General features: G+C 44.8%; 1 protein-coding gene across 3 annotated transcripts; it reads right to left on the minus strand.

The window, feature by feature from the left end:
- Positions 1 to 725: 725 nt before the first annotated feature.
- CRELD1 (cysteine rich with EGF like domains 1) lies at positions 726 to 23333 on the minus strand. 3 transcript variants are annotated; one of them, XM_032210952.1, is made up of 13 exons: positions 23177 to 23333; positions 22606 to 22728; positions 21753 to 21858; positions 18576 to 18729; positions 18170 to 18252; positions 14170 to 14280; positions 13084 to 13175; positions 11888 to 12064; positions 9897 to 9992; positions 7535 to 7618; positions 5761 to 5856; positions 2925 to 3071; positions 726 to 1786 (listed from the first exon to the last, which is right to left on the minus strand). In XM_032210952.1, the coding sequence occupies exons 3-13, from the start codon at positions 21839 to 21841 to the stop codon at positions 1566 to 1568; spliced, it is 1350 nt and encodes a 449-aa protein (XP_032066843.1). In that variant the 5' UTR covers positions 21842 to 21858; positions 22606 to 22728; positions 23177 to 23333; the 3' UTR covers positions 726 to 1565. The 3 variants fall into 3 exon arrangements, with proteins under 3 accessions (XP_032066843.1, XP_032066842.1, XP_032066844.1); XM_032210951.1 differs by having other exon boundaries at positions 22606 to 22733; XM_032210953.1 differs by lacking the exon at positions 21753 to 21858 and having other exon boundaries at positions 22606 to 22733; positions 23177 to 23330.
- Between the last annotated feature and the right edge of the window lie 92 nt (positions 23334 to 23425).

Genomic DNA, 23425 nt, shown 5'->3' on the forward strand with positions numbered 1-23425 from the left:
TCTGATGAGCCATGGAGGCGCAGTGGTGAGAGTGCAGTACTGCAGGCTATTTCTGCTGACTGCCTGTAATTTGGCAGTTCAAATCCCACCAGGCTCAAGGTTGACTCAGCCTTCCATCCTTCCGAGGTGGGTAAAATGAGGACCCAGATTGTTGGGGGCCATAGTCTGACTCTGTAAACCGTTTAGAGAGGGCGTGTAAAGCACTGGGAAGCAGTATATAAGTCTAAGTGCAATTGCTATTGCTGATTCTTAACAGCAGTTTAAATATTTGTTCCAAAATAGCATTCTATGGTTTGCTTTAGCTGTTGTTTAGCCATTTTCCTTCTATTTCTATAAGCCATCCAGAGTTAATAAGGAAATGAGTGACCTACAAGCACAAGCAAGCAAACAAGTTAAACTTAGGGGAGGATTGAAACTTGTTAAAATTCCACTCATTCCTATCTGAGAGTCCAAGGACCAAACTTTTATGCATGTGAAAAGACCCATAAAAAAGTGGAGAAGGCAAATGCAGTTGTGGAAAACAGAGAGAGAGAGAGAGAGAGAGCGCGAGAGAGGGAGGGAGGGAGGGGGAGAGGGAGGAACATTTTCAGTGATTTCTTAAAGTCCTTCCAAAAAGTCTTTTAACGTGAAGTGAAATTGCAAGTTTCGAACCTTGTGTGTACAAGTCTGATAGAACAAAAAGCTGTGGCACGTGAACGAGAGAGCGTGCAACAGTAAGAACCATGTGGATTTAGACAGAGACATTTATTTTTCCTGAGATACAGAATTGCAAAGCGAAAAAGTGGACATGCGGGCCTCTTTCAATTTCCTTTGCCTTCCAAGCTGCCACCAGCAGCGTAAGAGCAAGTCCATATATTACACAGATGAGGATTTCTTTTTGAAATGTACCACTCCTGACCACACAAATAAGTGCATATATTATTATTTATTAAATTTATATTTATGCTCTCTCTTGTGATACTGACTGATTCAATACAAGGGTGATTTTGAGGTCAGGGATCAGCCCAAACACTGAATCCTACCTGAAGCAGAACACTCCAAAAACGTATTGCCACCATTTCTCACTTCCTTCAAGGCGATGTGTAGGCCAACTCTTGGCCAAAGGACAGATTCCCAAAGAGCCAGCAGGGAAGAGCCACCCCATAGCAGCAAAGAGCTGATCTTTTCTCCAGTTAGCCTTGGCAGCCCCAAGTGGGAGAGATCATAGCTTATTGGGATGAACTCTTCCAGGATCATCCAACATGCACAGAGAGGGGTGGGTTCATCTGAATCTTAAACTTCCCTAAGGGGTAATTCAGTCCCTTCTAATACCAATTAGGACCACTCAGTGATAGGCCTGCAGAGCACATATGATTTCCTGGCTCCTATTTGTCCCTCCAGCACATCTTCAGAAAGTCAAGGCTTCCTTTAGCCTAGATGGGGATGCAGGTTGTGTTTTCCACCTCTAGGTTTCAAACCTGCTAAGGTAAGGGGGAAAGGGTAGAGGTTGAGGTATTCCTGCCCCCCCCCCTCCCAAGCTGGCTCTTCAAGGCAGGAAACAGAAGGGAGTGATCCCGGCCTAAGTCCTATCTCCCTTTCATGAAGCCATCGAGAACGCGGTCACTACGCTCTGACATCCAATAGCCGGCCATCGCAGCCACCGCACCTATGAAAATGGCAGTGAAGACCATGTCTCCTTTGGCAGCCAAGGTGGCCAACGCACAGATGATAGCCCCAAAGAACATCTGCTGCAGCACAACCACTTCGTCGTCTGTAATGTCGTCAAAGAATCCTTTCTCAGGAGCATCTGCAAGACAACAAAGCGGCCATCAGCAATGGCAGTCAGTTTATAACCTCTGGGGCAGTTTACCATCTCTAGGAGGTCAGTGCTTCTGAACCTGCCAAGGCTGGCTGGGGAATTTTGGGAGTTGAAGTCCACACGTCTGAAACTTGCGAAAGTTGAGAAATATTGGTCTAGGTCAGGGGTCAGCAACCTGTGGCTCTGGAGCCGCATAGAGCTCTTTCATCCCTCTGCTATGGCTCCCTGTCGCTGGTCAGTAAAAGGAGAAAGGTCACCGCACTAGGAGGAGACTCTATGGTAGGGGAACTGGACTTCCAGTCAGTAAAAGGAAAAAGGATGCCATGCTAGGAGGAAACTCTGTGGTGGTGGTGGTGGTGGTGGTAACTGGATTTCTGGTTGGTAGAGGAAAAAGGACACTGCACTAGGAAGAGACTCTATGGTAGGGGAACCGGACTTCCAGTCAGTAAAAGAAAAAAGGATGCCATGCTAGGAGGAAACTCTATGGTGGTCGTGGGGGGAACCGGATTTCTGGTTGGCAGAAGAAAAAGAACACCGCACTAGGAAGAGACTCTATGGTAGGGGAACCGGACTTCCAGTCAGTAAAAGGAAAAAGGATGCCATGCTAGGAGGAGATTCTATGGTGGGGGAACCGGACTTCCGGTTGGCTCCAGAATTGAATGGGGGATTCTGGTTAGGACCTTTGTGGCTCTTTGAGTGTTTAAGGTTGCCGACCACTGGTCTAGGTTCACCCATCTCTTACCCAGTGTGTGAAAACTGAGTCTCAGCTTGATTCAGAAATCTATTTAAGCAGTAAAGGAAACAATGATTTCATAATTTATTTGCTCCAAAACAAATCCAAATTTGTGTTTGATTTGGAATATCACTCCGATTGGGATGATTGTGTTTAACTCAATTATAGACCCTAACTATTCCTAAGAGGGCTGGTTTGTGAGGAAATGTCTGCAGAATACAGACAAAGAATAGCAAAGAAGACGAATCCTAGACAGAATTATGGCTACCCCATTGCAAGAACCTGTGAGCTGTCAAGGATGTCAGGCTGGTCTAGTGGTTAAAGCACCTGGCTAGAAACGGAAAGACTGTGAGTTCTAGTCCCTAAAAATAAAATGCACCTGCTGACTTTTACCTGGGGGTTTGTCTTCCACACAGATCCCCTCTTTGCGTAGATGTCCCTCAGCGCAAACACAGCGATAGCTGCCCTCTGTGTTCTCACAAACCTCATTAGCTGCCGTACACACCGGCTCCTCCATTTCACTCGCACATTCGTTCACATCTGCCGAGGAAGGGGGAGAGTTAAGTTCAAAGAATCATTAACAACATTGGCTAAAAACTCCTCCGTTTTGTATCTCCCATTTTCATCCCCAAATGCAGCAGCCAGCCTTTCTGAGCTCTCTGCTGTGTCATCTGCTCAACCGCTGCGCCTCGCCCACCATAGCTAAGCCAGTAAAATCCTTACTTTTCCAGATCTCTGATTCAGCAGATTTCAAGCGTCAAGGACAAATCTAAATTCGGGCTTTGCTCCAAACAAGGGGAAAAGTCTGTTGCCTAGCAAATCAATCCAGATAATGTTTGCATATTTTATACGCATTAACTACATCTTACATGCACTTGGCTCTCAGGCCTCTCCTTCCATTAGTTTGTTGCATTTGTATTGACTATTGGAGAAAAGATGCAGTGTAGCTGAGAGCTGAAAATGCACGACAATATGCGGATAGTCCTGGACTTATGATCATAATTAAGCCCTAAGGGTTCCAAATAGCATCCAAAATAAAATAAGAATCCGAGACAAAGGATTCCTCAAAATTCCAAATTATTAAGAGAGCCATGTTGGCACATCTGGGAAAACCCGAATCTGAAGGCTCCCAGTTTTCTCCACCCAGTTGAAATTTCAAGATCTTGCCCCCACACCCACAAGTCCATCAGATGGTCCAATCTCCCACTGCCATGCTGGCAGTTCCACCCATCCATTTCCGGCCAGGTGGAGCGGGGCAAAGACAAAGGATGACCTTGGCTTTCTAGAAAGAATTTTGTTATCGCTACATAGCATCAAACTCCGTACAATCCCCTCTCCCATTTTCCCACAATAGAAAATGCATAATCGAATAATGGAAAGTGTGGCAGGTCAAAGATTCAAAAGAAAAATGGCTGCAGGCCTGACATGATTAATAATTTGTGTTTAGAAGTCTGTGTATTTTGATATGGCCTATGGGCTAATCAGTAAACTAAACTCACTCACTCACTAACTTGGCCAGTTAGCAATACAACCAGGCAGCGGGGCCCTTGACGCATTCAGCATCTCAAGCACGAGAACATAGCTATGATTTTAAGACCTTACGAAAGGCTAACAAGGTTGGGGCCAATTTAGAGTGTTTTCTGGGATAGAGCCAATTACCACAACAACATCTGGAGTCCAAGGAAAACAGACTGCAACAATTCAGCAACTCCCAACATTAAAATTAAAATAGTCCCTGCTACTTTAACAGGACTACCGGCAGGAAAAAAGCACCATAGCTTTAGAGAATTTCCTCTAGGCTGCCCAGAAGATTGGCTGCCTCCCAGTTATGCAGGAATAGGAACATTCAGCCAAGGAACTGCCAGACAAGCCAACAGTAAACAGCCCAACAAAAGAAACTCTAAGACCACCCCCACCAACACTGACAGGGCAAGCCACTAGAATATAAATTGAGAGCAACCCCCCACCCCACCCCCAGCACTGATGATGTTACCTAGTTTGGGTAATTAAACTGGATAGGAGCCGTGGTGGCACAATGGTTAGAAATGCAGTATTGCAGGAGTTCTACCAGGAGTTTGATCCTCACTTCCGAGGTCAGTAAAATGAGGACTCAGATTGTTGGGGGAAATAGGCTGACTTTGTAACCTGCTTGGAGAGGGCTGTAAAGCAGGGGTCCCCAACCTCTGGGCCGCGGCCCACTACCGGGTCTTGAACTGTATGGAACCAGGCCACGGAAATGGCGGGTGAACGTGCGTGTCCATGCGCATCTCCACTTGCATGAGCAGTGGGCGAGGCTGTGCACATGCGCTTCAATTGTGCGTGTGCTCCATTTGTGCCTGCCGCTTGTGTAAATGGAGCTGTGCACGCATTTGCTTGCCCACTATTTGTGTAGAACCATCCCATGACCCGACAAATGCGCACACGACAATAGCGCGCTGACAAAACCGTGCCCACAAAAGCGCAATTTAAGTTAAGGTAAGGGTTAGGGTTAGAGTTATTACGTTGTTTTCGTTGTTTTTTGATGGTGCGCTTTCATCAGCGCGCATTTGTCGGCGTGCTTCTGTGCGCATTCATCGGTGCAATTTCGACCTCACAGTTTTCTCGCTGCGGTTTTGTCGGCACGCTTTTGTTGTGCGTGCATTTGTTGGTGAACCGAACCATCCCCTCTCCCCCGCCCCCACTGCTGGTCGGTGAAGCTGGAAACATTGGGGAAACCCTGCTGTAAATTACTATGAAGTGTATATCAGCAGTGGTGGGATTCAAATAATTTAACAACCAGCTCTCTGTCCTAATGACCAGATGGGTAGGCGTTGCTTGGTGGTCATGTGACCATGTGGGTGTGGCCAACTCAATGTCACTCAGGTCGATGGGTGCTTCGCCTTAGCTGTAACAATGTAATAAGGGTTAACCAAAGAGGCAGTTTCTGTAACTGTAATCTGTAATCAGATTAGGCTAGAAGCAACATCAGAATGTTTCCTTCCTGCCTTCCTTAAAGGATTAGCCCTGTATAGTGGAAAAAACAAAATAAGATTTCTTCCAACAACCGGTTCTCTGAACTGCGTAGAAAGTTAACAACCGGTTCTCCCGAATAGGTGTGAGCTGGCTGAATTCCACCACTGTATATAAATGCTATTGTTAATGAAACATCTGCAGGAAAACAACCAAACTCAGAGAACAGCAAGGACTCCTCATAGGAACTCTCGTATAGAAAGGTGACGGTTGAACTTACCAAGACATTTGACACCATCTCTCTGGTAGCCCTTGTTGCATTTCTTGCAGCGAGAAGGCCCAGCACCCATGCAGCCAATACAAGCCTTGGCACAGTCTAAAGAGAAAGTAGAAATGAAGAGATGGACATAGACATTGACCCACTAGGGGTAAGTAAGGCTGGGTGGCTAGCTGAATGAAAAGCTAAGTGAAAAATATTAGAACATTATTTGTGTACTAACTGATAACCCGATCTTGCCCAGGTATTTATTTATAGGGGAAAAATGTCCGGACCAAATCTAATTTCTAATGTTGGATTTTCCCCCTTACCAGAGGGAGCCCCCTTGTGGAGTACTGTGAAGCCCTTACCATGGCAACTCCACTGCACTGTACAGTAGAAGCCAGTACAGCACAACAGGATGTATCTTAACAGAACACACACCCCAAGGGGCGTTAGGGGTGTCTTACCCCCACAGTATTTTTCTCCAGAGAGTAAGTCATCTGTGTACCAAGTTTGGTTGATATTGCTCGAGGCGTTCCAGAGTTATGCTAGAGCATACATACACATACATACAGCCATTTGTATATAGATAAATAAACCATAGCCAGTTTAGTGTAGCATAGGGGTCAGCAACTTTAAACACTCAAAGAATCATTTGGACCCATTTCCCACAGAAAAGAAAACACCGGGAGCCACAAAGGTCATAACCAGAAGCCTGCGTTCAATTATGGAGCTGACCAGAAGTCCAGTTCCCCCACCATGGAGTCTCCTCCTAGCGTGGTGTCTTTTTTCCTTTACCTGTCCTATCTGAAAGTCCTATCAATTGTGGAGCCGACCGGAAAACTCGCTCCTTGTCATAGAGTCTCTTCCTGCTCCCCCCCCCCCCACGCAAACCAAAAGGTCCTCTCAAAATTGTGGCACCAACATGCTACAGGGAGCTGCAACAGAGGGATGAAAGCCACATGCAGCTCCAGAGCTGTATCAGATTAGAACCCAGAAGGCTGAATTCTAGCCCTTTTTGGGGGGCAGAGCCATCTGAGTGATCTTGGGCCAGTCCTTCTCCCAGCCCTAGGAAGGTGGAAGAGGCAAGGGCAAATCCCTTCCAAAAAAACTTGCCGAGAAAACTGCAGGGATTGGTCCAGGAAATTGCCAGCAATCAGAAACTGACTTAAAGGCCCACACATACACAAATAAATGTAGTCAGCCTAGCATGAAGCATCAATCCATCTACTGCTTCCTGCTTATGATTGAAACATAGGTGGCTTTCATAGGTGTAAAACTTACCTATCTGCCTAGATACGTACCGTGTTTCCCCAAAAATAAGACAGGATCTTATTTTCTTTTGACCCCCGAAATAAGCGCTTGGCCTTATTTTCATGGAGGTCTTATTATTTTTGAGGTGTAGGAGGTGGCGAGCGTGGTCACTCATGGCTGCTGCTGTGTTACAATATTTTTGGGGAGGGCTTATTTTAGTGCATGCGCGCAAAAGCCCGATTGGGCTCATTATCCGGGGAGGTCTTATTTTCAGGGAAATGGTAAGCATGTCTACCTATGGGAGATGGGAGAAAATAATGTCCTTAGCTGGTAAATTCTGCCATTTTTGCTTCCCTGAAGAACTTCAACAGTGTCATCTATATTAGGATTCATGCCCACATTACCCACAGAAGCAGAACATCTGCTGAAGACCTGTCTCCCCAACAGAAGGAGGTCTGCTTCTTGAAGTTCCAAGTGAGACCCCCCCCCCAGGGGTCCAGAGTAACAAAACGGTTCATTTTGGAAGCTTTTAATCTCTTACCTCGGCATTCGTAGGAGCCTTCTGTATTGACACAAAACTGGTTGTTGCGACAGTGTGCCATATCCGTGCCGCATTCATCTATGTCTGTTAAGAGAGATGGAGAGATTCAAGATAGGGGTAGCCGAATACCTTCTCGCCCTCCTTCCTTCTCTCTCAATTTTCATGAAGGTATGTTACATTCTCCTTTGAGCTTCTGTGTCACTGTTGTTGCCATTGCTATTATTTATTAAATTTATTACGGTCACCCACTCTAAAAAATTCTAGGTTAGTGATGGCGAACCTTTTTTTCCCTTGGGAGCCAAAAGCACGCACGCACCCACACCCGTAATTCAATTGCCCAGCCCCCTCACCGCGCATTTGTGCATGACCCCCCCCCCTTCCGCTCATGTGTACATGGGGGAAAAAAACCCTGCACCCCATTTTGGGACTAGTAGGCCTCATTGAAACCTACGGAGGCCAGAAACAGCCTGTTTTCCGACTTCCGGTAGGCCCGATTTTCATCCTTCCCAGGCTCCAGAGGCTTTCTTGGAGCAAGGGAAAGGTGAAAATGCCCCCACCCAGGCTCTCTGACTTCCGGTGGGCCCGGTAGGCCCATTTTTCACCCTCCTCTCACTCCAGGAAGGTCTCTGGAGCCTGGGGAGGCGAAAACGGCCTCTCCTGCCTCCCCCCGAGGCCGAAAACGCCCTCCTGGAGCCTCCGTGCAAGCCCTGTATTTACCTGGCATCGTGTGGAGACTCCTGGGAAGGGCAGAGTGGGTGAGCCAGCCGAAAATCAGCGAGCTAGGGCAACGCGGATATGGCTCCGCGTACCACACGGGTTCACCATCACAGCTCTAGGTGGCTTATAACATCCAAATATACAATTGAAAAAGTTAAAAACATAAGACAGGTAATCCTCAATTTAGAACCATTTGTTTAATGAATGTTCCAAGTTATAATGGCACTGAAAGAAGTGACTTTTGCACTTACAACTGTAGTAGCACATCCGTGGTCATGTGATCAAAATCCAGGGGCTTGGTTCATATTTATGATGGTTGCAGGGTCCAAGGGTCATGTGATCACATATTGTGACCTTCTGGCAAACGAAGGCAATGGGGAAGCCAGATTCCCTTTACAACCGTGTTTCTAACTTTCCCCCATGTTTTTCACACTGATGACCATTACAGCGTTCCCACGGTCACGTGATCAAAATTCAGACTCTTGGTTCATATTGATGATGCTTGCAGTATCCTGGGGTCATGTGATCCCCTTTTGCAACCTTCTGACAAGCAAAGTCGATGGGGAAGCCAGATTGGCCTTATAAACTGGGTTACGAATTTAATCACTGCAGTGATTCACTTAATAACAGTGGCAAGCAAGGTCATAAAATGGAACAAAACTCATTTAACAACTATCTCGGCTGCATAACAAGTGTTGGGCTCAATTGTGGTCCCAGGTTGTGGACTATCGTATTTTTCGGAGTATAAGACCCCCCTTTTTCCATCAAAAAAGAGGGTGAAAATCTGGGTGCATCTTATACATAGAATACAGCATTTTTGGCCTCCTAAAACCTCGCCCACTTTCAAAAAATGGCTGTGCATAGCCTTTAGGAGGCTTCCAGAGTACTCCTGGGGGCTGGGGGGGGGGGGCAAAAATGAACAAAAAAACGGGCCATTTTTTTCTCGTTTTTGCCCCCAGGAGCACTCTATAAGCCTCCTAAAGACTATGCATGCCCCTTTTTTGACAAAAAATGGGCCCGATTTTGCAAAAAAATGGGCTATTTTTGGGAGATCTGCAGAGTGCAAAACCCTTTCTTTTTAATCTGCCTCTTCAAAATCTTGGTGCTTCTTATACTCCGGTGCGTCTTATACTCTGAAAAATATGGCACATATCTTCATGATTATTAACTGAACGCATTATAGGTAGACCTTGGCTTATGATCTTAACGGAGCCTGGCAATTATTCTCATAAGTCATGACACTCATCAAATGACCGACTCAATTTTGTGACCTTTTTTTTTTTTTTGCAACACTCATTAAGCAAATGGGATGGTTGTTAAGTGAACCTTTTGTTCCCTAAGGAACATTTGCAGAAAAAAATGTCATAAATCGTGGTCATAAGACTCCCGAACACTGCGAACAGCCATAAATGCAAAATTCAATCACATGTTTGCAGGGCGGGGAGAGAGGGGGAGGGGAGGAGGAACTGGCTTATAAAAACCTTTTAGAAGGTGTGTTGTAATTTTGAATGGTCACTTACGATATCACCGGTCATAAATCGAGGACTACCTGTACCCTATCCAGAAGAAGCAGGACTATAAAGGAATTCTGCCTTTTGAAATATCACCAACCCAACTCCAGGCTATTTCAGGGCCACAGGCTCACCGATGCATCGTTGGTTGTGCATCATCCAGCCTCTCTTGCAGCGCAGGCAGCTGGTATCCTCGGGGCCTGAACAGCGCCCACAGGCCCGGTAGCACTCTGGGTGGGAGAGAGAATTGGGTGAAAAGGAACACTGTTTGCAACTGAGGTGAGGTGAAAACTTGAGAAGAAAAAGCAAGACAGGGCTGAATACAATAGCATACAACTGTTCCCAGTTATATGCTTTCCAACCCACCTGCCACATAACTACAGTTACCATATTTTTGGAGTATAAGACGCACCTTTTTCTCTCAAAAAAGAGGCTAAAAATCTGGGTGCGTCTTATACACTGAATACAGCATTTTTTTTGCCTCCCGAAACCCCACCCCCTTCATTAAAATGGCCGGGCAGAGCCCGTAGGAGGCTTTCAGAGAGCTCCTGGGGGCTGAGGAGGGCAGGAGCACTCTATAAGCCTCCTAAAGGCTATGCATGCAATTTCTTTTGACAAAAATCAGTCCCGTTTTTGCAAAAAATGGGCCTTTTTTACTTGTTTTGGGGAACCACTCACCCCAGGAGCACTCTGCAAGCCTCCTAAAGGCTGTTCATGCCTTTTTTTGGGGAAAAAACAGGCCCGTTTTTGTGAAAAACGGCCCGTTTTGGGGCGGTCTCCAGAGTGTAAAAACTTTTTTTTTAATTTGCCTCTTCAAAACCTTAGTGCGTTTTATACTCCGGTGTGTCTTATACTGAGAAATACAGTATTTTTTTAAACCTTGCTTTGGGATGGATAGATTGCAAATCTGTTGTGTTGAGATTTATTTTATAGTCCAGGGGTGTCAAACTCAAGGTTTAGGGGGGGGGTACTTATATCTGGCCCGCAGATCTTGCCCTGGAAACAGCAAAGGTGTCAGGGTTCCAAATAGCATCCAAAATAAAATAAGAATCCGAGGAAAAGAGGTTCCTCAAAGTTTCAATTTATTAAAAGAGCCATGTTGCTGAAAGCTTCCAGTTTTCCACACCCAGTTGAAAGTTCAAGATCTTGCCCCAACACCCACAAGTTCATCACATGATCCAATCTCTCACTGCCACAAAGACACATTGCTCCCATCCAGATCCGGTCAGGTGCAGAGACAAAGATAACCTTGGCTTTCTAAGAAGAATGTTATTATGGCTACATATCACCCAACTCCATATAATCTCCCCTCCCATTTTCCCCACAGTAGAAAGTGGCCTGAAATCCAAAAAGAAAAGATGGCTTGCAGGTGTGACAGAAGGACTGGCCTGCAGTGCTTCTGTCAGTGAAAACAGGCCCCCGAGCTCCGTTTTCGTCTGCCACGGCCTCTTGCAACCCTCTGCCAGGGAAAATGGAGCTCGGGACGGCTGCATATCATGACCTGGATGACTGAGAATCTCCATAGATGTTTAGAAAGGAGGTAGAGATATTTTCAGACCCTCCCCTTCTCTTTCCTTCAAAGGGGCAGAGCTTGGAGCAAAAGCTGCCATTTAGGATATAAGGGGAAGAGGGACATTGTTTTCAGTAGAGGTCTCCAACCCTTGGTCCATGGACTGGCACTGGTCCACGGTATGTGAGAAACCGGGCCATGGAAACAAGCAAAGCCCCATCCAGGGGATGCAGGGGCATATGAACCGTGCCCCTTCTTTGCAGAAAAACAGTGCCCAAAAGTTGGGGGCCACTGGTTTACAGAAAGCCACCATCTATAGTACCATTAGCCTGCAAGAAGCTTTATTGATTCCTGGAAACTGCCCGGACTACATCCTTAACTTTTCTTGGCCAGATTTCAGAAGTAATTTGCCGTTGCTTCTTTCCTAGGGCTCAGAGAAGTGACTGGCCCAAGGACACCCAGCTGGCTTTGTGCCTAAGGCAGGACTAGAGTTCACCATCTCCTGGTTTTGAGCCTGATGCCTTCTCCATTACATCCCAATTGGCTCATAGCCAAGAGATTACAGAATGACAACTCCCTGACCTTCCCCAGACCAGCCCAGCACACTCTACATACCCGCACATACCAGGTGGCTGTCATTGCGAGCAGCTTCATAGTAGCCATCTCCACACTCCGAACAAAAGGGACCACCATAGCCAGTCTGACACATGCAAAGACCAGTGCCCTCACGTGTGCCTTCGCCATCACATTGCCCATATCCGCTGCAAATCTTCTCAGTACCCCCAGGGCAGGCTGTAGAGAGATAGCAATAGTAATAGCAGTTAGACTTATATACCGCTTCATAGGGCTTTCAGCCCTCTCTAAGCGGTTTACAGAGTCAGCATATTGCCCCCAACAACAATCGGGATCCTCATTTTACCCACCTCGGAAGGATGGAAGGCTGAGTCAACCCTGAGCCGGTGAGATTTGAACAGCCAAACTGCAGAACTGCAGTCAGCTGAAGTAGCCTGCAGTGCTGCATTTAACCACACCACCACCTCGGCTCTGATGGAGATCAGATGTGGAAACCGACATATTACTTGGCTCTACTTGGCAGTGCTCAGATTTCTTAGCTCACTTCGTCTCTTCTCCCCATTCCAGATACTTACATTTTGCAATCTTAAGAATGTTCTTTACTTTTAAACACTTCAGTCTTAGAAAAGAAAGGGATTGCAAGAGAGTAAGCAGGCACCCAAGGAGGAATACCCAGGCTGTCTGTGTAAGCACATTCATGACTGCCAGCTGTGCCACTTTCAATGTGCATTCCTCATTGGGTGGCTGCTTATTCTCTTGTAATCCCTTCCTGCCCAATTAATGTAAATGCAAATATTAATTTCCTCCTTTAGTGAGGGAATAACTAAGCTGAACAGTGGAGGAACGGGGAAAAGGAAAGCAGTTGCAATCGTGTGATGTTTCCCCTTTAGCAACCGCTTCACTTAATGTCAGTTGTGGTTGCTAAATGAGGACGACCTGTATTAAAAACAAGCCAATCCAGATGTTTATTAGACTTTCATGATCCTTTCCCACATCTGCTGCCTTCTAGAAATGTTGGAACTCTCCTCAGCTTCAGCCAGTTAGCCAAGAGAAATGCTGCCAAGCTATAGAATCAGCAGCAGGTCTTTGAAAACATATGCTCCTAAGAAATTAAATCAGGGAGAATAACTTTGCTCCAGCCAGGTTCTGGCAGATCCACCTATGAGCTAATGGTCAGAGATGCACAAAGACTGATGGAACATCCCCTCCAATAAACCCGAGGCCTTAGAAACACTCACTCTGGCAATCAGGGCCATAGGTGCCAGATGGGCAGCATAACTTCAGGGTATCCATGCACAACCATTGGAAAAAGTCTGGGTGTGGCTGCTGCCTAAGAAAACAAAACAAAATATCTTCTGGTTATTGCTGCTCTTCATTCCATCATGCTGCAATTTATCAATGGTACAAGCTCTGCTTGTATCTAGATAGCATACTAAAAGCGGAGACATCACCCTGCCAAAAAAAAGTGTGTATAGTCAAGGCTGTGGTTTTCCCAGTTGCAATGTATGGCTGTGAAAGTTGGACCATAAGGAAGGCTGAGCGCCAAAGACTGGAGGCCTTTGAACGATGGTGCTGGAGAAGACTCCTGCGAGTCCCTTGGACTGCAAGGCGATCAAACTGGTCAGTCCTAGAGGAGATCAACCTTGACTGCTCTTTAGAAGGCTGGATCCTGAAGATGAAACTTAAATACTTTGGCCACCTAATGAGAAGGAAGGACTCCCTGGAGAAGAGCCTAATGCTGGGAAGGATTGAGGGCAAAAGAAGAAAGGGAGGGCAGAGGTGGCTGGGTGGAGTCACTGAAGCAGTAGGCATGATCTTAAATGGACTCCAGAGGATGGTAGAGGACAGGAAGGCCTGGAGGAACCTTGTCTATGGGGTTGCAATGGGTTGGACACGACTTCGCAATTAAGAACAACAAGCTCTGCACAACTCCCATGAATGAAACATTTGGCCAGGAGAGGGACATAGATACAAAATGAGATCATTGGTTCACATAACACAGGATTGTCTACACATTGACTAATGGTGGTACTTGCGGTTTCCTGGCCTATCTGGAGATGCTGGGAATTGAACTAGGACTTTCTGCAGGTAAAGCAGGTATCTTGTCTCTGAATTTGTTTTTTGTTTTTTTAATTTAACTTTGCCTATTGAATGATATGGATCGTTGAAGTTCTTCCATTCAACTCCATAGCTTGAGTTTTTCTCCTGCTAACATAGGGGAATACTGGTATGATCTGTAGTAAATAGAGCCCCCGATTGGCTTGTTCCACACCAAGTAAGTTAAAGTATCCTGTGATGCCCCAGTCTTCTTTTTTTAAACTCACTCATGGAACCACCAATGTTCTACGTGGTCTTCGCTTTGCTCCAGCAGCTGGTGGCAGGCGAAATCTGATGTAGAACACACATTTTCCAATACTTCCAACAGACGTGTTTCACTGGGAAGGGAGAAAGAGACAGCATGAGAATTGAGGGAGTTGGGGAAGTTAAGGCAGAGTTGTCCTAGAAAGTCTGCCCTGCCTGCTTGATCAAAATAGCCCTCTGTTCTCCCTCTAAGTCAGTGTTGATCAACTTTGGCACCTGAAGATGGGTGGACTTCAAATCCCAGAATTCCCCAGTCAGGAAGGCTGGCTGGGGAATTCTGGGAGTTGAAGTCCATCCAACTTCAAGCTGTCAAATTTGAATAACACTGCTCCAAAAGATACCTTTTGTCCAGCTAACCATTCAGAAATCTATGAACCTTTCACACAGGAACCCCAAATAAACTTCATATTCTTTCTCAAAATTTCATCCAGATATTCTTTCGGCAAGCAGCCAGTCCCTAATGCCTTCCTTCCTCCCCAGAGTCAAGTTAGGAGCTGGCAAAATGATGGGCAAGTGACTCTGGGGATACTGTGAGCAACAGCTGTGAAACCATGGAACAAACACGAAAGGTGTTTGTCACACTGGCAGCTATTTCCTTAACCAATTAACTATTGCAGCAATCAGCTTCTTGCTGCAGATCTACTGTATGAAGGGGGGGGAAAGGATAAAAGGATGTAATGTATCTTTATTTGTTGTTTCTTTTTAAATGTAAGCTTTCAAGTTCAGCAGAACCAAAACTCACACAATGGATAATTAGAATGGAGAAAAGGATAACAAACTTGGTCTAGCCATAGAGGAATGTCACAGTGGAAAAGAGGACATCTGAAGACTTCCTGATTTGATTGTGTATCTATATAGAAAACATCCCAGCTAACGAATGATGACATCAGAGAGAAAAATTACATCCTAGCTGTCTGCTCATTTTTCAGTTTAAGTCTGCAATGAAACCAACCTGCATTGGTGCAATTGAATCTATTAACACAGCTCGATACCATTTTTCCAAAAAGAGTTAGAAAGACAACTCCCAGAATTCCCAACCAGCTACCTCAGTTCATACGCTCCTCCTATCTGGGAATTCTAGCAAATACTGGAGGGTATAAATTTGGAGATAACTGAGCTCCATCTATGTCCTATCACGTTTCATCATATACAACCATATGCCGTATTTTTTTGGAGTATAAGACCCACTTTCCCCCTCAAAAAAAGTGGGTGGAAACGTCTGTGCGACTTATACAGTGAGTATTGTGGCGGTGAGGGTGTATGTGTGGTGCCAATCAGCTGTTCTAGAATAGGCTGTGGTGGTGGCGAAAGGGCTGTGGCGACGGCAAATGGGCCGCAGCAAATGAGCAACGCCAAACGGGCTGTGGTGAATGGGCTGCAACAAACGGACCAGATGAATACCAGACGGATGTTGGGAGGCAGATTTTTTTTTCTTGTTTTCCTCTCCAAAAGCTAGCTGCGTCTTATAGTCCGGAGCGTCTTATACTCCAAATATTACGGTATATATTTACATAGAGATAAAGCTTACTGTAGGTTCACTAACATTTCATTTAAGCTAAGTGAGGACAACAGCCCATTAATGTGCTGAACTTAAAACTTGCTCATTCTTTACGTATAGAACTCTTTGGGCCATCCCCAAATGGTCTGATGTTTTTAATGAAACAACAGGCTTAACTATCCCTTAAGGGGGAAAAAGTAATTTTTCATTTTTTCATTCCACCCATACATTTCATGATTAGCTAATGCAAATCCTTAATCGGCCACTGAGGTGACAATCCCTGACAGAATATTGGGAGCTGTTGTCCAATAATATTTGGAAATAGTCCCCATTTCTGACCTAAAATGAAGGATTTAATCACTCCATATTTCCTTGACATTATTACTTGCTTTACTTTTTTCCTACTCATCCTCATCTCTCTTCAGGAAAAAATAAGTGACCTGTACTGTCTATATTCTGAATCTAAAAATGGCAGAATTCAGCCCTCAGAATAAAAATATAGATGAACTTTTCCCTGCAGACAAGGACTGGAAAACCCCTAAAGAAGAGAAATACATCTCTGCAGATAGTCCTTGACTTAAGGTAAAGGTTCCCCTCTCACATATGTGCTAGTCGTTCCCGAGTTTAGGGGCAGTGCTCATTTCCGTTTCTAAGCCAAAGAGCCAGCACTGTCCAAAGATGTCTCCGTGGTCTTGTGCCTAGCATGACTAAACACTGAAGGCACACGGAATGCTATTACCTTACCACCGAAGGTGGTTCCTATTTTTCTACTTGCTTTCTTACATGCTTTCGAACTGCTAGGTTGGCAGAAGCTGGAACAAGTAATAGGAGCTCACTCCGTTATGCGGCGCTAGGGATTTGAACCGCTGAACTGCCGACCTTCTGATTGACAAGCTCAGCACCTTAGCCACTGAGCCACCCTTAGCCCTTGACTTACTTCCATTCATTTAGTGATGTTCTAAGTTACAATGGAAGTGAAAAAAGTGATTGATGACCGTTTTTCACTTTCATGCTTTTGACCATTGCAGCATCCCCATGATCATGTGATCAAAATTCAGATGCTTGGCAACTGGTTCACATTGCAAAGCAAAGTTTAAGGGGAAGCCAGTTTCGCTTAACAACTGTTTTACTAATTTAACAACTGCAGCAAGAAAGTAAAATGGGGCAAAACTCACTTAACTACTGTCTTGCTTAGCAATAGAAATTTTGAGTTCAATTATGGTCATAAGTCAAGGACTACCTGTGCAGACATGAAACAGACCAAGTGCTACCAAGACTCAGAGCCGTTAAAAGTTGCCTTACTTTATCATCTCATGAAAACTCCTCTACAGCGAAAGCTTATTTTATAACCATTGAGCTTATTGTAAACTCAATTATTAAGAACTGCCCTGGTGTACAATAAGGATGAAGACTGAACTAACAGCTCAAAAATCAATTATTGAATATTCTCACCCAAATTGTGGATTTTTGAGAATCAGAGCTCAAATGAGGCACAAAATAAAATCCCGCAATTGAGTTCCTGCATCTATTTGTTAAATTTATTTGCTGCCCATGCTAAAAAACAACATGGATATGCATGCATTTCTTTGCTCATTTGTTACTATTATTAACAGTAGAAAAGAATATTCTATGAACGTTTTGTTTTAAAAAAAAACCTAATAAATGTAAAAGACACAGGAAAGTATCTCGATGACAAAGGAGAGGAACTCAATCAATACTTGCGGAAACATTTTTATGATCCCCTGGCAAAATGTAGCTTTCTCAGCTAATAAGACCAGATCCGTGATGCCACAGGTGGTACATGGAACCCTCTCTGAGGGCACGTGAGCCGTTGCCCAGCTGACCTCCACTGCACATGTGTGCGTGCTACCCGCCGGCCAGCTGATTTTCGGGTCTCTGCCACGCATGTGTGAGATGCGGTGCATGCACAGGGGGGTAAGGGCACCTTGCATTATGGATGTGGGCACGCACACACGCTGATGCAGGCACTATTTTGGCACACGAGGAGAAAAAGGGTAGCTATCACTGGACTAGACCTAATGACTTCTGTTCATGTTTTCCTCATTGGAAGTGCCCTCTCTGTAAGGCAAGGGTTCCCAACCTTGGCAACTTTAAGACTCATGGACTTCAACTCCCATGCTGGCTGAGGAATTCTGGGAACTGAAGTCCACATGTACACTATTGGTCGGCCTCCAACTGCAAAAAAACAGTCTGAAAATTGGGGTATTGTCAGAATTGCCACAATAATGTTTAAAATCAAATGACTATCTCAGTTATCATAGCCTTGTTGTTGTTGTTTTTAAAGAGACTTCGTTTTGGATGTTGAGGCCCATCTGGTTAGACTTTATGCAATCAGGATGCTAAAGTAAGAGGTTGCTACTTCCCCACAAGGATACTGGTATTGCCTGGGTCCTGCAGTGTCAGCATCTCACCAATGGCCTGCTGCAGCCCAGCCTTCAAATCACCTGTTGGCGTATTTGGCAAGCTTCTCTTCTTCCCAGGCGGTGTTCCCGCCCCCGAAGTTCTCTCGCTGTGTCCGCTCCAGACCCTGAGAAGGCAGGAAAAAACCTCACAGCAAAGCCAGAGCTGATCTTCTCGCCCCATCCCAGCACAGCAGCCCTCAACCCCATGCAATACAAACTGGCCCTCTCCACTGCTGCTTCCTGCCCCTCATCATCCTCTACACATCTCCATACCTCTCTCAGCAGCATTTGCTCCAGAACACTTCCCTCACCCCCCCCACCCCCTCTTCTGAGACTGGAGGGGGGGGAGATGAATGCCCAGCAATCCCAGCTAAATGGGATGTCGACTTTGCCTTAATCATGATTACATACTCCCACTCCATTTTGGAGATCCTTTCTAGCCTCCCACCTTATTGAAATTATCGACAAGATCTCGACAGGTCTGGCAGGTATCTTGCTGGGAGCCACCAAAGCTTGGCATCCAGTGGAATAGCAAGAGGAAGAAGAGCAGAGCAGGTGAGACGTTCATCCTGGAAAAAGCCATTTTCAGGCTAGGAACAAGACTGGAAGAAAGAAAAAGGGTTGTGAGACCAATAAGAGTATTTGAGAATAGAATAGAATAGAATAGAATAGAGAAGAGAAGAGAAGAGAAGAGAAGAGAAGAGAAGAGAAGAGAAAGGAATAGGAATGGAATGAATGGAAGGGAAGGGAAGGGAAGAGAAGAGAATAGGAATAGAATAGAATAGAATAGAATAGAATAGAATAGAATAGAATAGAATTCTTTATTGCCCAAGTGTGGTTGGACACACAAGGAATTTGTCTTTGGTGCATATGCTCTCCGTGTACATAAAAAAAAAACATTCATCAAGACTCATAAGATACAACACTTAGTGATAGTCATAAGTAGGTTACTAATAAGCAATCAAATCATACTATGAAACAAATAAAACAATATATATCATAAAGATACAAGCAACGTGGTTATAGTCATAAGTGGGAGGAGATTGGTAATAGGAAGGATGAGAAGAATAATAGTAATACAGCCTTAGTAAATAATAAAGTAAATAATAATAATAAATAATAAACTTTCTTAGTAAAGAAACTGATGGAGCAAGAGACTCCTAGGCAGTGGACATGTGGCAACATAGGTTAAAGGTTATTCTTCATAACCTCCACATCTGAATTCTTGATGTGCAGGGTGACAATCCAAATCTTAACTGCAAGAAGTTGGGATTTAAAAATTTCATGCTATAAGGAGATGTATTGCAAACAACTGGACAATATTTTAAAAAATGCATTTATTTGTTACATTTATATCCTACCTTTCCCCCCAGGAATTCAAGGTCACATACCTAGCCATATATTCAATTGCCCCCAAATTACTCCACAAAATAGTTTAGAGATTGGGGAGACTCAAAAGTCAACCACTCAATTTCTATGCCTGAAGGTACATTTCAACCTCAGTTTCTCTAGCCTTAGTCCAATCTCTCAACTGCCCCTCTACCTCACAATATTAAGTAAGAAAGGAGGAAAACAGGAAAAAGAAAGAGGCATTCAAGCCTATTGAAATCAAAAGGAAAAAAATCTTGCTTGGGAACACATTAAAAAAAAAGTTATTACATACACGTGCCCATCTAATCAAGCATCCCTAGGGCATTAAATGTCTTTAGGAAGTGTGTTAGCGTTATTACTGTTTTACAGTCCGAGGGATTCTGTATGATTTTGAAATGTGGGCTACATTTCCCAGAACTGAAGACTGCTCTATGTGGTAAATAGACATGGAACTTTTTAGTTGCTACTATTAGTCGTTATTAAATGAAAAACCTTCCTATGTAACAGAATAACAGAGTTGGAAGGGACCTTAGAGTCCAGGGGTGTCAAACTCCTGCCCCACAGCCCAGATGTGTCTTACGCTGGCCACGTCCACACCCAGTTTAGCAAGGGGGGGGGAAGTCACGATATGTCATGTGACGCTGCTGTGACGATGCAAGTTTGACACCAATCTCCTACTCAAACAAGAGATCCTGTACCCGGGATGGCGAACCTATGGCCCCCGTGCCACAGGTGGCACACGGAACCATTTGTCAACACGAGGCATTTCCCTGTCAGCTGGCCAGTGCGCATGTGCGCGCTGGCCAGCTGACATTAGCCTCTTTTTGAGGCCATTTTTCGCCTTCTCCAGACTCCAGAGACTTTATAGGGAAACCTCCGGAAGACCCCTGAAGGCTCCGGAGGGCTTAAACTGGCCCTATGAGCAAACCGGAAGTCCGTTCCTGAAGCTGTTTTTTTGCGCTCCAGAGGCTTCAGGGAAGACTCTGGAGGGCCTCTGGGGGGAGGCTGTTTTCGCCCTTCCCCAGATCCTATAAAGCCTCTGGAGCCTGGGAAGGGTGAAAAAAGCATGCAAAAAATGGGGGGGGGGGGAGTGCCTGTCATGCACGCATGCATGCTAGGGGTCACACATTGCATTATGGGTGTGGCACACCCACACACGAACCCCCTGCGCTACCCCCCTTTTGGCACGCAAGCCAAAAAAGGTTCGCCATCGCTGTCCTATACCATTCTGGACAAATGGCTGTCCAATCTCTTCTTAAAAACCCCAAGTGATGGTGCACCCAAAACTTCTGAAGGTAACCATTCCACTGATTAATTGCTCTAACTGTCAGGAAATTTCTCCTCAGTTCTAGGTTGCTTCTCTCCTTGATTAGTTTCCATCCCTTGTTTCTTGTCCTGTCTTCAGGTCCTTTGGACAATAGGTTGAGCCCATCTTCTTTATAGCAGCCCCTGAGATATTGGAACACTAAAGGCCTTTTTGGAAAGTAAGTGGATAAGTGTAATCTCCTTCCCAAGAGCCATTTAGCTGTCAGGTAGCTGCTCTGAGAAAATGTATAGTTTCTGTGCACCTACAACATTGTTCTCCCTATATTCCCATGCTTCGGAATGGGGAAACCTAAGCTTCGTTTGGCAAAAGAATCTGAAAAACAGGAGCTGTGTTAATCCCAATTACCCATGATATAATGCCCATTTAAGCATGCTCATGAATATACAGTAAAGTACTCACAAGTCCTATAAATTGATAAGCCACAAATAACAGATCCAATTTATATATATGAATTAGGAAGTCACATCAAGAAGAAAAGACTTTGGGAATTTTAAAATATTAGCGATTGGGAAAGGGGAATTCATGAGATTTTTTTTTTTTTTTGAGAAGAAGAAATAAGGTAAACATATGTAAAAATTGTTTTTTAAAAATATGAAATATAGGACATATAGTGATGTTAACTGTGTATAAAAACTAAATGAGAAAAGATAAATAAATATGTAAAGAGAATAATATTGAAGTTGGCATAGCACAACTATGGTTAAAAATGATTAATTTGTAAAGATTAGGTGTTTAGCAATGATATGTCAGCTTAAATGAATTAATGGGAAAAAAGAAAAGATTATATAAAAGAGATGAATATTAATGGAAGCGTGGAAATTAGAATATACTGAAATTATGATTATAAATGTATAAAATGTGACCCAGTCAACACTCTGTCCATAATGTATGTATGATGGGGAGGGAAAAAAAGAAGAAAAGACTCACTCGATCTGGTAGTATCCTAAATCTAATAAATATGCATTATGCTTTCCAATGAGGTTTGGCCTTGGATGTCTGTCATTTTCTTGTAGCATCAGAAGTATATAGAAACCTAATTCAATAGATCAAATCAACATTTTAGGCAGACGCCAATCACAAATATAAAAGTACAGATACTGGATGCAGCCAGTAACAGCCAGATCAAGCTGCTTGATCTAAAAAAAAAAACAGCCTCCCAAACTGTCATTAATGAATAGATGATGAATCTCATTCTTTTAACGAATTACTACATTCTAACACTTAAAAGTAAACTGCAAAAATCTTAATGACCGAGAGATACCAGAAATATGAAAGCTGCAGTAGGTATATGGGGTATCCTAATCTCCAGCAGATGGCATCAAATCTACCTTCCCAGCCAGACACACTCTCCAAGCATTGGACTACAACTCCCACCATTCCTCAGCCTACATAAGCAATAGTCATTCTGTTGGCCATACTGATGGAGGTTACAAGCAAGGTAAGACACCAGGTTGTGGAAAATATGTGTTACAAGCTGGTCCCATACTGTTCAGAATATAGCCGCAAGCCACCACAGCACACTAGAGACATAAGCTGATGCCCACTTATTTATTTATTTGATTTGTCAATTGTTTACAAAATAATAGGTATAAGAACAAACATGAGTATGAATGAAATGGGTACGAATAAATAGGCACGATGGTGCGCTTATGCACGCACTTGCAGATCTCTTAAGAATGGGGTGAGGTCAATAGTAGACAATTTAAGGTTAAAATTTTGGGCATTTTGAGGATGTAACAGCATTCCTTAGAAAGGCAATTATGAATTTAGCAGGACTTACTTCAGGATCTAAGGGATCATTGAAACAAATCAATCCAGAGTTCTCGCTGGAGGCACACAATGACCAGGCTCAAATGATCCTACGTCGGGGACATTATGCGAGGACTTGGATCGCCGGAGAAGGCTATACTATTGAAAAAGGTGGAAGGAAAGAAAAGAACAGGGTGACCAACAGCAAAGTGGATAGCCATGGGTGCAACGTTGGAAGATCTACCTGTGTGGTTTGCTGGAGTCAAACAAAACCCACGACTTGGTGGCACATAAGGGATTCAGAATCGGCCCACGCTAGAGAACTAGGGAACGTGTAAATGGGATGACACGGGACTCCACCTGCTCCGATCTCTCTGCACGGCGGCTCCACATCCAAAGAAAGGATGCAGCGAATATTGTTTTTTCTTTCCCCTAGGCAGCCCGGAAGCGACCCTCCCAAATTATGCAGGTAGGAAAAACTGGAGCCACTCGGTGCCACCGAAGGGCCAACCCAACCCACCCACCCCCGAAGACAAGGCCGAGTAAACGTGCTTTTCGTGACCTCCACCGCCCTACGCCTGGCTCGGGGGCTCCAAACCTACCTTGCCTCTCCCGGCTGGCCCTCTCGGGGGAGGGCCGGAAGTGCAGCGACGACTTTCGCACGCAAGGCGACTCCTGGGTCCGCCGCAGCTGAGCGCTCCCCCCGCCTCCCACCTCGGCGACCGCAAGATCGCCATCAAAGGGGGGCGGGGAAACCTTTCCTCTCTCCCGCCAATGACATCGGGCCCTGTGCGATGACATCATCCCCTCCGCCTTCCAGCCACCAATAGGCGGTCGCCCCCCCACCTCGG

The sequence above is a fragment of the Thamnophis elegans genome, chromosome 2 (genome assembly GCF_009769535.1).
Source record: "Thamnophis elegans isolate rThaEle1 chromosome 2, rThaEle1.pri, whole genome shotgun sequence".
NCBI lineage: Eukaryota > Metazoa > Chordata > Lepidosauria > Squamata > Colubridae > Thamnophis > Thamnophis elegans.